Source organism: Neopelma chrysocephalum, unplaced genomic scaffold (assembly GCF_003984885.1).
Source record: "Neopelma chrysocephalum unplaced genomic scaffold, ASM398488v2 Primary Assembly neopelma1_26, whole genome shotgun sequence".
Taxonomy (NCBI): domain Eukaryota; kingdom Metazoa; phylum Chordata; class Aves; order Passeriformes; family Pipridae; genus Neopelma; species Neopelma chrysocephalum.
The window spans coordinates 19,982,741-19,996,163 of NW_020897695.1; the positions used below are offsets into that span (position 1 = coordinate 19,982,741).

The following is a 13,423-nucleotide window of genomic DNA, read 5'->3' on the forward strand; positions in this document are numbered from 1 at the left end:
TTATTTGTAAAACTCCAGTTTTCCTTTTTTTTTTTTCTTTCTTTCTTGTAATTGAGATCAAATCTCCTGCTCTCATCACAGGTCCTTCTCTGTGCTATTTGACCCAACTCTTTAAACACCTCTTGCCTTTCCTAGAAGCCTCTGAGTGTTTGACCCTTGCCCATCATCAGTTTGAAGAGTCACTGCTCAGTAATGTGAAGCATTTCCATCCTCCCTTCTAGCACTATGGCTTCAGGGATGTTATTAACATTATAAGGTCCTTCAGCCGATGACCACCCCCCATTCCATATTTGCCCAGCATCTAGTAATCAGTCTATTACAGTGGCCCTTAGACATTACAGTGATTTAAATAATCTTCCTATAACATGTATTACTGTAGTCCCACTTAACTGGCACTTGGATCTTGTCTGGTTTTTCTCTATAGCAGAATTTGACCCAGAATTGCTAGTTCCCCTGCTTTAAAATATTTAGGTCATTCATGGTGGACATGAAACAGTTCTGCCAAAAATGGCTAAAGGCAATTCCTTTAAACACAAACTAAGCGCTTTTCAAAGTAAAAAAAAAATTCATGCACTCCTTGAGTTGCCTCCATTACTCCATGCTTCTCTCTAACAGAGGAAAGAACCTGTGCTGAGAAACCAGGTAAATGATTTGAGGCCAGTACTTCAGGGAGGTGTCAGCAGGTCCAATGTTTTAAATTGTGTGATGGCAGATTGTACCAGGTAGCTGCCAAGCCGTATGCTTTTCAGATAACGCCTTACTGAGGCGTCATTAAATTATTCCCCTTAAAATGAAAAATATAGGTTTCCAACCAGGCAGAAGGCAAACCAGGATAAAAGAAGCAACACTGAAATGCAAGAAAATACTAGCTTTAAAGAGCAGGGACTACCTTTTGTATGGTCCATCCTACAACAGCAATTACTTGCAAGAATATCAGGTAGCAAGGTAATAAAATCAGATGATGCTGAAAACTTCTGGCAGTGGAAGGCATTTAGATTTATCTTCTGAATTTCCTCCTGACCAGGCTGATTGAAGGGCATTATAAACAAGTTGCTTCTCTTTGCAGGGTCCTGACAATTGCATGAAGTGTGCCCATTTTATAGATGGCCCCCACTGCGTGAAATCCTGCCCAGCAGGGGTTCTGGGTGAGAATGACACCCTCGTCTGGAAATATGCCGACGGGAATGCTGTTTGCCAGCTCTGCCATCCAAACTGCACCCGGGGGTGAGTAAAACCTTGGCTGAATGGAGACGGGGAAAAAAAGAAATAGGGGAACAGCTCATGTCAAACCACTGAGAAAAACTAGCAGGGAACAAGAGAGGTCAGGAGTACACAGGTAATATAAGCAGGAAAAGTTCAATGGTGCTTCATTGTTACACAGAAGACAGAAAAAATGGTTTAGGGGGTTTGAAACAGGTTGTTTGATAACTTAAATATAAAATTTCCTGGAATTTTACAGAACCCACTCAGCAGTGATGCACTTTATTTTCCCCCACCTGGCTTGTTGCTGGGTCCTTTGGTTTTGGGAGGAACATCAGTGACATCTGGTGGATGCTGAACTCCTACGGCCCATCTTATCTGCACCTTTCAATTTTCAGGAGGGAAATCTCAGTGGGATAACATGGTGTTTAAATTTTTCTCCATTCTTTCCATATGCTAGCACTTGGTCTGAGTTCAAAGCCTTGCTTGCCTCCAGAGTGTGGCATTATTAATGGGCATCACAGTAACCCCATTTTTGTCCTCATTTGGGGGCACACTTAAGCTGTCACACGGAACAAGCTGTGAATTGAACTAGTTAGCCTACATGACAAGTAACAACTGTCTTCTCTCCTGGTTTCCAACCTGCAAAGGACATAGGATGCGCACTAAAAGGTTTTAGGGTTTGAGAGTTGGTTGCTGGACTGTGATGCTTTCAGAGCAAAAAACCACACATGTTCGGTGTATTTTCCTTCACAGGCCCCCTGCCTTTTACCCTGCAGGTCTATCTGATCCAAAATCCTTCTGTAGTATGCCTATAATATGTGTTGCAGGAGAGAAGTTATAACCTATTCAGACCAACCATCATCCCATTGTGTATTAGCTGATCCAACTGCCAGGTCCTCAACTGCATGGAAAAAAGGAGATGAAGGGTGAAATTAGCAAGAAACGGCCCATTTTAGTGCTCCTAGTGAAGTTCAGTGCACTGGTTTTCAGATGGTAGTTGTACCAGCTATGTAGATTTGCCGCAATTTACAGTGACGCCCCGTTTTTGTTATAGTCACAGGCAAGGCTTATCGGGGCTTCCCACTGCAATGCCTGAGAACAAATTGTCTCAGTTGAAAAGGGATCTTTATAAGTTCGCTCTTTATTAATGACCTCAATAGTCCCTACTGATACAAACTGGCCACAGAGATCCAATATCCTCCTTCTAACTTGGCCACATGGAAATGCAGCTGATTAGTGGAGCAGCATAATGAGTAACCACATCTGAACAAAGTTTTCCACTATGCAGCCTTGGTAGTGAGATCAAACACTAGACTCAAATAAATGCAGACTTGGAGAATGTAATCTGCCAGACAGGGATGCAACAACGAGCCATGCAGTGGCTTTTAGTGCACAAGCAAGTTCCCAGAGCAGACTTCATCAGAGAAATCAATTCCTGCCTGGCTTTGACAGTGGATGGGGTACCACAGGAGTCTGGCAGGAGATGAAGTTACAGTACAGAGAATTTTTTTTTAAATGAGAGGTACCCAACATATGTCTCTGTGTATTTGGCCCTGTGTTTTTAAGGCAGAACATAAAAAGTAGTATCAATTTCATCTTTTACATGGACTGAATTTCCATCAGTTATATTGTAAACATGGTCAATCACCCTATTTGAGTTGCTGCCCAAATGGGGCAGAAGAAATAGGCTGTATACCTGAAGGGCTCGAGAGAGCTAGGAGATAGTGTTGCTATTTTTGCTATACAGATGGTACATCTGAGGCCAATGGCATTGATGAGTAAGGAGCCAGTGTCAGTGGCATAGTATGGAAATATGCGGTCTGGCACAGCATTGTCCCTGTGAAGGCAATCCATCCGTAATGCCACTTCTCTTCACGCCTTTCCCTCATTTTGCTGTGGGAATGGGATCTGTTCAGCAGTGGGTGGAAAACATCTGTCTCACAAAGTTTTTGCATCCTCAGAAACCACAGTCTCAGCAATTCCTGCATGACAAGAAACAACAACTTCATTTCTGTCCCTGTCCAATTTCACAGCTAGAGCCCACAAAATCTTATCAGCATGATTAAGTGTGCTGACTTCAGTAGTCATGCAAGTAAGGGTTCCCAGGATCTCTCTCTCTTTTCCTTACTTGAAGGAGCTGCAAGTAAAGGACTTCTTTTCCCAGCTGAGTTTTGTCACAAACTTTGCTTTTTCATTTTAGGTAAGCATACTGGTAGTATGTCACTTCTTTTGTAATGCCACAGAGAATCCCTTCTAGACTCATTTTCTTTGCTGAGTCAGTTTTTCAGCCTTCATTAGGATATAGAATGAAGGAAGCTTTCTCCTGCTCAGCCCAAAAGACTCCTTCTTTCTCAATTCTCCTGTACTCTCTTGGGGATTTTGTACACAAGCTTCCTTTTGCCATGCCTCTAGTACAGCTGAGAGTATGTGCTACAATAAAGAAAGCAACATCTGAAAAGCCCTGGAATTACCCCGTCTACACCTTCAGCATCTAATGACACTCACTAGCTTAATTAATCTGCTCGGTGTTGAAGGATTTGGTCTCACAGAGTACGGGAATTAAACTCAGACACAGATACAACCACTAGAGGGAATGAGCAAGGAGAAGAGAAGCCAATACTGACACATCCTGCCTCCACAGTTGCTACCAACACTATATGTCTCACCAGTCTTCATGTTAAATGCCAAGGGATTTTGGGGGCAGGTGAGAAGGAGGCCAGGGGATCTGAGAGGGAAGGTTGCAGCAGCACAGTGCAAATGCTATGCCTTCGTCACACTTGGAAGGTTAATGAGAAAGGAGGACAGAGTAAAGTTTTTGTAAAGCTTTGAAAAGCCCAGTGGTTTTTAATTTCTTTTATGACTATGAAGTAACTTAGGCTATTATAGTGTTAGTCCTTTCTGAAAGGCCATAAATCATAGCAACTTTGAATGTATTATATCAAATTAGGAACTATGGGTCGAGGAGAAAGTTGTTAAAATGTTGATGGAGTTGGGAAATAAATAGCTGTGTCTGCACTGGGACAAGTAATATTTACATAGACAAATGAAATGCTGAGTTCAGGATTAAACAGTTTTCAGGAACTGTACACAGTAATAATTTTCCAATAAATAGAGAAATATTTCAGAGACTACAACTGCTGATATATCCATCTGATATATCCATATGATCTTCAGGCAATTCATAACCTAAGTCTCATTTTGAGAAGAAAAATTACTCAGGAATGGAAAAAGTGATTGTTTAGATTCCACAAAACTTGAGTTACTTATGTTGAGTATCATCATCAAATTCCATAATAAGAAAGATAGTTGTATGTAGTCCTGGATGGATATTTCTCATAGGCTTTGTGTCTTCTTTGACTTGTGAAATGAATCAGAAAACAACATGGGATTTGAAAAACACAAGTTGATCTGTCATTTTCTTCCCAGACACCTTTTTACTTTATCCACCCAGACTGGATATTGATGGGGAAAAAGAAGGGGACAGATAAAAACCTATGCTGCTTCTGTTTCTACTTTAAAGTGTAGGAAAAGAATTGGTCGGTCATTCCTCAGATAGTAGATACTATCAGCCAATTCCATTTGCTGTTAGAAAGCACATAGAGGACTTGCCATTATAAAGTAGCATGGCAAACCAGAATTTTGAGGAAGAGATACTTTGAGGGACAATAATCATATTCTGAAATAAAGTGAGGTCTTTTAATTTTACATTCTTACTCAAGAGCAGCCACACATGCTTTGTTACGTTAGCATGTAGAAATTCATGTCCAGGCATTAGACATTAGAGCATGATAGGATGAGACCTGGAGTCTTAGATCAGTTTTCTATCAAGCACCCAAAGCAAGATCTGCCTCCTATGACCATAAACAAGCTGGTGGTTCTGCTCTGCATATGCAGCCTCTCTGTACTTAGTTACACAACTCAGCAAACAAAGCAAGCTGTATGCAGATAGGAAAGCTAACAGGGCTGAGTACCTAGGATCTGGGAATTGGTATGCACAGCACTTCCAGCATGTCCAGGACACCAGGATGCACATTCTTGCATGGGAGCCCAGTGAACTTACAAGACCTTCCAGACGCTGGGTCTTGGAGCATTGTGTTGGCCCAGAAACAAGACAAATACAGGAGGGAAGATCAGAGTAATGAAAACAAACAAACAAATAAAAACCCATTAAAATGAGTAGTTGCTTCACCTCTTCCTTCCCCAGACCTAGACCAAGTTACAAGATCTGCAACTCTGCCTAACATTCTGAAATTTTTCTGGTTCCTCCTCTTAGTGAAAGGGATTTCAGAGCAGTTTTCCTGGCATGGGCTCCCTCCTTATCCCCTGCTTGACCTCCTCTGAATTTGTTTTGCGACGATCCATTTTCTTTAAGTCAGCGCAGGGAGCGGATACCACAAACTGGACTTTACTCCTTCCTGTGCTCTGTTTTTCAGAGGTGATGTCACCCTCTCTGTAATGCTCTCCTTCCCCAGTAGACACCACAAAGACCACAATTCCCATGAAGAGCATACATCTCGTAGCCCAGCAGCACTTGGGGAATTCAGAGTGCCTCTCATGCCCATTAGACCATCAAGTGAATGCAGTCACTGTGTTTTTGTCCATGTTGTTTTTTGCATTGGGCTGCCAAAATTAATTTTGAGAATTTTAAGCTCAAGTGGAGGGTGAAAGACTTGCTAGTAGAGTTCCTGGCTCTCTAGATAGCTGTTATACCTGTTTACATTACCAGTAACATAAGACTATAGCTTCTAAAAGAAAAATATCATGGACACATGCCCACAAACTATAGCCAGAGAGAGTGCTGTTAAATCCTGTTCTTTTGATGGGAGTCCCTGTTTTCCATTGCAATAGGAAGTCTGAAAATTGAAATCTTTACTTTATCAGGCAACAAGGATATGCTGGAGGGTCTGCAATGACACGTTTCCACGTGTATTTGTCTTTGTCCTTTCCACATGTACTTCTGTCCTCCTCCATAGTCAGCCCTGAGCTCCTGCACTAATGCAGATGTCCATGCAGAACCAGGGAATCCATGAATTTTGTGTGTCTACGTCCTTCCCCCATTCTACCACATGATAGAAATTTGTTTTAAAACATTCTCTAAACTGAGTATGCAACATAGCTACTCCTCTAGATAAAAGATTTTTGGAGCAAGGTCATTGACTGATATTTAGTGGAGTGTATGACTATTATAAATTCCTATGTTAATACTTGGACTACTCTGAAACACAAGCTTTTCAATCAGTAGCACTCTTAATTGGAATTATAGAAGTATGTAGGCCAGAGCTACTATGTTTGTAACATTCATTTGTTTTTACAGGTGCAAAGGGCCAGGTCTTGAAGGCTGTCCAAATGGGTGAGTATTTCATCTGCTACAATTAATGGCAGAGCTGGAAAGAATGCATGCATGTTTACATTTCCACACTGGACACTGTGAGGCTGGGCCTTAAGTCTTCAGCTCTGTACAGGGAAGTGACAGCTTAAAGCAGGCTCTGACCTATAAAAATGGTTTAAAGAACTGAGAAATATTGTTACTGGCACAAGACTTCAAAATCTTTTTCTGCTTAGCCTTTTTTTGTCAAGGTGAGACTTGGAATCTGTTACTGGACAACAAAAAGAGGGGATGGAAAGGGAAAGGATTAAGGACAGAGAGAGAGAGAGAGATTTAGGATTTATATAGTTACCTGCATTACAGAGGACTCAGAGGACTGTGATCTGTATATCTCCAATCATTCTGTTCCCAGATGGATGCTTATTTGTCACACTAGATCTTATATTACACTGTTTGGCCTGATGACATGCTCAAGGTCATACAACAAGCAAACAGGCTTCTTTTGCTGAAAGAGAGGGATTTAGTTTCTTCCCACAGAGTCATGCTATGGCAAGACAAATTCAGCCTAGAAGTAATGCTAAAAAGTGACTGCATTTAATAGTAATCCCTGGGGCAACTTAGAAGAAAGCTGGCATGGATATCTAAGTACAAACCAAAAAAACAACCTCGGAAACCAGGTTCTTCTTTTCAACTTAAATTTGAAATTACCAAGGCTCTAATAAAGAGGCAGCAAACTGTACGTACAACACAATACCTAGCCTCAGACATTTGTACTTGGGAGGGCAGATCATCTCACGTTCAGTGTGACTCTTACAGCATGGCCCCTCCAATAATGATGAGATGTCAGCTTCATTGCAGGTATCACAACTGCTTATGCCTTCCCAGATTGCCTCCTCTCCGCGTGCTTCGTGGAGAAGCCACATGCAGGCTGCCCACAGCTGGAGTACATAGGCATCACAGATTTTATGCTCATGTGCTTGGTGGGTTTGTCAGAGAGAGAAGAAATCCCTTCTCTTAAGCTATGAGGATCAATTCCAAATGCAAGTTTGAGAGAAGAGTGAAGATTTTGAACAGATTACTGGATGAGAAACTTAAAAATACAGATGCCCAAGAAATCTGAAAATGTCAAGTAGGCTCTTCGTGGTTGTCCAGAGCATGCGTTTGATCAAAACCTAAGGCTTCATGCAACCTCTATAGGGCTTCTTTAAAATCTTACACCTAAGAATTTTTTGTCTTTCTGGATCTCCTTCTGTGTTGCAGCTCCAAAATTCCATCTATCGCAGCTGGTGTTGTTGGAGGTCTCCTGTGCCTGGTGGTGGTTGGATTGGGCATCGGCCTTTACTTACGGAGACGCCACATCGTCAGAAAGCGGACCCTGCGCCGGCTGCTGCAGGAGAGGGAGGTGAGCACTGCAGGCATGGCTGCAACACCCACTGCTCTATTTGGAGCAACAGGGGCCGTCCTCCTTTTACCAGAGAATTAAAGCTCCATGCATCTGCCTTGTACTTCATCTATCTCTTGGCTTGGAAAACACAGTGTCTGCCATGCTACCCAGAAAAGGGACGGTGTGCATCTATCACCCTCTCAGTTAATCTCAAATCTGATCCCTCTGGATATAATTTTCAAAAGATTTTAAAAGATGTCTCAATCCCAAGGAATAGTTATTGAGATTGTCTACTCAGAAAAAAAACTATACCTTGGGTGAGGTGCAATGTGTTTGCTGATCCATACCACCTTGCTATGTAGATCTTCAGCCTAAAATCACATCCCTTCAGACAAGCCTTGAGGCTCCTGTGGCAGCTTGGAGTGCTTTTGAAATTTTTACCCCCTTGATCAGGTGCATGCCTCATCCTGCAGAAAAAAAGGAGATCAGGGAAAGGAATTGAGGAAGTATTTATGTCTTGTCTTTGGTTTGTTTTTAGCACAAAAAGCCCTCAAAGCCATCAAAGTGAATGGTTCACCCTGTTGGGCATGAACAAGGTTTCTACACTGCTTTTTCGTTTTGCATGGCTTTGTGTGCATTATAGCATCACCCTCTGGGTACCTCATGTATAAAACAGTAAAATTCCTTATCCTGGATTGAAGCTGCTCTTTTATGATCAGCCTCCTTCTCTTTCTAGTCCAGTCCTAGTAAATAATTAGCAAATTGTTTTTAATATTCTCCTAAAATCCCAGTTGCAGCTTCCTTCAGTACTTGCTGGATTTGCAGAGTCAGCTACTAAAATCCTTAAAAAAAAAATCTGTCCTGTTTTTCAATGCACTACATAACTATATTTTTTACGTACCACTATATTCTACAGTTGTGATAGTAGAGTTCAATTTGTGCTCAGCTCATATTGTACCCTCTGGACTCCTCAAAATGAGGATATTTAATCACAACAGAAAGGTTGCTGACCCACTAAAATCAGATTGAACCTAGCTAAATATGGTTTCATTCAAAGAAAAGGCAAAAGGAAAAACAATAAGGGAAAAAGCTGACTTATGCATCATAAAAGTGTTAAATATCTTTGTTTGGAGAGCATTACTGCTATTTGCTATAAGGCTTAGATCAAATTTTGAAAAAATTAATAGCCAATTCAACATCTTTTTTCTTGAGGAAAGAATCACTGTCAGAATTTCAATTGCTGCTTGTACACCCTGTGGTCTGGGGGAACCATGGGACTTTCATCCAGTTAAACAAGAGCAGACCTGAAAGGTTGCAGGTGATTCTTGCCCATTATTTTAAGCATTTTAATACTTTATTCAGAAGTTCAAAAAAAAAAATCTCCTTTAGGATCTGTTGCAATTACATTATTTTTCATGCCATGTTTTAAGGCTTTGAAGTCCAAATCTCCCTTTGAGTAGTTGTATTCCTTCATTCTCCTTCAAAATGGCAGTCACCACTCTGTGAGTTTTGGAGCAACTTTAGGTGTTTATTCCTGTGAGTCAGAGCAGAGCTATCCTCCCATAAACTTCACATGAAATAAAATGTTCATTATTTTAAAGAAGGATTTATTTGCTTCCCAAAAGTGTTCAACCTAGACTGTATATCCTTCTAACATCATCTTCTGTCTGCACCAGCTTGTTGAACCACTGACACCCAGCGGGGAGGCACCAAACCAGGCTCATCTGAGAATTTTAAAGGAAACAGAATTTAAAAAGGTCAAAGTTTTAGGCTCTGGAGCTTTTGGCACTGTTTATAAGGTAAGATCACTTGTTTCTCTCCTTTCCATCTTGCTCCCTCATGCAGAAGCCACCCAAACAAAGTATGAAATGGGAGCTCTGACCATTGTGTAGGAGTCTTTTTAACTAGATTTTGTAGCATATATCTATTGAGTGGTAGAAAGATGACTCAGTCATCATTAGCTGAGTTATGAAATGGGTAGCAGGAGAAGGTTTACATAAGATGTTGCCAAAGCCACATTGCTGAACCTGGAAAACAAAGATCTTGATTTGAAAACTACCACAGTCAAATACACCGTATTGAGAATATTAAGAAAAAAAAACAAATGCATTTTGGTCAGCTTAGTGCTAAGCCATTTTTGTGTGTCATCTGGGGTCTTGTCTTTAAAATTTTCAATCGCTCTTTCATTAGAACTGACTCAGATGTGTCGAAGTGTCTATACACCTTCAGTTGTGTAGGTCCACAAGGTATTTTTTCTCTTGGTGTTTATTTATCCCCTGTGTTTCTTCATCAAGTTCGACTTTTCTGTGCTCCTCCTTTTATTCAGGATATGTGTTTCAGGCTTTGCCAATAGTACTGAAATATTAACTGTAGATTGATATATCTCTTTATAAAGCTCTATATTCTGAAGCAGGCTTCCAGCTATGACTAGAAACTTCAGGGGCACAAAAAGATTTGCACCTACATTGCTGGGTACTTCAGCAGCATGTCCTCACAGTGCCAGGCTATTGACCTGCCACCTAAATGGCCTCCTGATACTAAAGATGTAGAGCACTGTACCAGCTGGACATAGACTTCCCTGCCACTGCATAGGACTGGACTATTTGTACAGGATAGATACCATCTTGTTTGAATGAAAAAATGCTCATTCTTTTCATCCCATAATTTATAAATTGCAAGTGGCAAGGTTTTGCACATGCAGTTGCTGTGATGCTCTAATTAATTAGATTTCCATCTACAAAAGATGTTCTTTGTGCATCTCTTGGGCTATTTGTACAGGGACAGTAATGAACATGTTTATTCAAAAAAATGTAGTAGAGGTGACTGAAAGAGAAATACCACCACATTAACAGAATTTTTTAGCCACCCATGAGACACGTTTTCCGCATATTTTTGTTGTTTGCCATGTCTTCCTATTGCTCAGAACATGTAAGTCTACTCAGAAGATGTAAAATGTATATAACTGTGAAAATTAACCTGTTAGATATGAGACTGAATAACTCTTTGTACTTCTTTTTGGTAGGGACTTTGGATCCCAGAAGGGGAGAAGGTTAAAATTCCTGTTGCTATTAAAGAGTTGAGAGAGGCTACGTCACCAAAAGCCAACAAGGAAATACTTGATGTAAGTTTTCACATTTGTTTTCTCAAGTGGTCTGTGGATTTTCTTCTCTAACAACTAGAGGGGTTTCGGGATTTTTTATGGGAAGAAATATTTTGCACCCTAAACTGAATTCTCCGTCTAGAAGTACTGTGCTTTGCAGCCCAGTCTGTGAAGTGTCTCACAGTCCAAATAGAAATTTTATACTCCTGGGGTAGCACCTACAGAGGGATCAGGAACATACATTTACAGCTAATTCTTTATTCTGATGTTTCAGGCCTTAAACTGTAGCATTCATTGCCATTATAGTGATACAACTAAAGTAAATAACAACAGACCTAATGATTTCTGAATGCAGAATTGGCATAAGCTAGTTGCTTGGTTACATAGGATTAAATTAACTATAAATCCAAAATTTAAAAAAAAAAAAATTCCATCTGTCTGATTTCTCTGCCATAAAACACAAGAAATTATCTCACTTTCTGAAAGAGGCTTGGGAATTTTATTTTCTTGTTTGGATATAGCTCATCACTTCAGAAAACAAGGAAAAAGACTGTAGAACACTGATTTAGGAATTCATAAATATGTGAGTTTACAACAAGTGAGCTAGAGTCCTAAATACAAAGTTCCCTGAACTTGGAACTGATGAAAATCTTAAATAGAAAATCTTAAAGCCATGGAACATACAACACCCCGGATATATAAATTTATATAAAAGGAAAGGAAAATGATGAGTGTGGAGAGGAGCACTCAGATGTCCAGCGTAACTTCAGATTTCCTGTGCTGTGATTAAGTCCTAAGCAACAAGAAAAGTGTATCTGTCTGTCCTATCCCTGGTATGTCCCAAATGGACCTGTTTGTCTGGAAGCAATGGTGGTGTTAACCAAACACACAAATTCTTCAGCCATGGGAAAAACTATGGATTTTTAAAATTTTGGTAGGAACTGAACTTAGCTGGATTTTTTTTTTTTATCTACTTCTGGCCAGCTAATGACACCTCAAGTAGGGAAGGTTCATGTCAAATGCTTGAAGCCGGCAAAGATCTTAACAAAAAGACAGTTCTGGTAGTGAGAATTCTCAGGATAAATGGCTGTGAACAAACCACCACTTGTGCTACTTATGATAATAAAGCACATTAGATTTTTCAAGTCACCCTGCAAAATAACAGGTGGTCCATTTCAGAAATCCATACAGGAAGCAATATCCATCCTGATTTCAGTTTAGCTAGACTCCAGACCAGTCTTAGCCTTTCCCCAGGTCCTTACCCATGTAGCCCTCATCCCTGCCCCTCACTTGCCTGTGAGCGGGCTGGGGTCCCTCCCTTCTCTGGCATTCCATGCATTGAGGAGCTGGCAGAGATGCTGTTCAGCATCTCTGAGGTCTGAGATCTGCCCCTCATTTTGCTCTTCACAGTGATAAGGAGTATAATGCTGTTCACAAAGGATGCTTTAGACTTAATTGCATTAAATTTCTGTATCCTGAAGAAAGGATTAATGAACAAGCCTACCATACTTCATCCTGCCTTCAGCAGATCAAGTTAGTCACAGGACAGAACAGTAGGTGCAGGGACTGTGTGCTCTTCAGTGGTATCAAAGTACTTTCTCCTTTAAAAGAAGTTTCTGTAGCATATCCCCACATAATCTCTTCATTTGAATTAGGATGCTTAACAAAAAGCTTTTGCTTTTTCAATCGTGTTCATTTTGTAGATTATTTGGTTGGTGGAATTCATTTTATATTTCGGACGAAAATTTAAAAAATACAAAACCAGTAAAAGAAGTCAGGGAGGTGACTCCAAAAGCTCTTCTCAAAACAGATTTTTGCTACACAACCAATTTTTCAGGGTCACTGGAACCTCAAGGATAATCATGTCCAATTAAAGATGATTTGTCTTACAGAAACACACTACGTATAGAACAAGCACAGCAGCTTCAGCCCTTATAATCCAGTCAAGCTCTTGCTGACTTTGTTAGGGTAGGGCTAATTCAGAAGATTGTTGTTGAATACCAAGCATACTTGGAGCAGTTCAGAGCAAACCAAAGAGATTTCCAAGATAAACAGTTGAAACAAAGGCCCACTTTAATGTCTTGGGCTACTTAGAGGGACCCACAACCACACAATAGCTCCCTTCTGCTCCCTTCGAGGAGGCAGTGGCCTATTTTACTTTGCAGTATCAAATGTAAGAGGCAGTGTCAACACTTGGACGCTCTCCGAAAGCTGTGTGGCCCATACGCCCACCCCGCTCTTTCAGCTTCCCAGTTCTCAGCCCCCGGGTCAGCCCCATGTGGACTGTGCAGCAGATGGGCAGTGAGAAAAGCTCTAACTCTGCAGACTTCCCCCCACCCTGTCTCACTGAAATGAATACAATATGGATTTGAATCTCAACAGGAAGCAAGGGAAAAAACAGGCATCCTTC

The 13,423-nt window shown here is 40.8% G+C and overlaps 1 protein-coding gene across 2 annotated transcripts in view; it reads left to right on the forward strand.

Moving 5' to 3' along the window:
* EGFR (epidermal growth factor receptor) overlaps positions 1-13,423 on the forward strand; it is a 156,638-nt gene that overhangs the window by 128,059 nt on the left and 15,156 nt on the right. For both annotated transcript variants that reach the window (XM_027675804.1, XM_027675802.1), the window contains exons 15-19: positions 1,067-1,224; positions 6,518-6,553; positions 7,790-7,931; positions 9,590-9,712; positions 10,936-11,034. In XM_027675804.1, the coding sequence (XP_027531605.1) occupies positions 1,067-1,224; positions 6,518-6,553; positions 7,790-7,931; positions 9,590-9,712; positions 10,936-11,034 (558 nt within the window). The remainder of the gene's footprint in view (positions 1-1,066; positions 1,225-6,517; positions 6,554-7,789; positions 7,932-9,589; positions 9,713-10,935; positions 11,035-13,423) is intronic.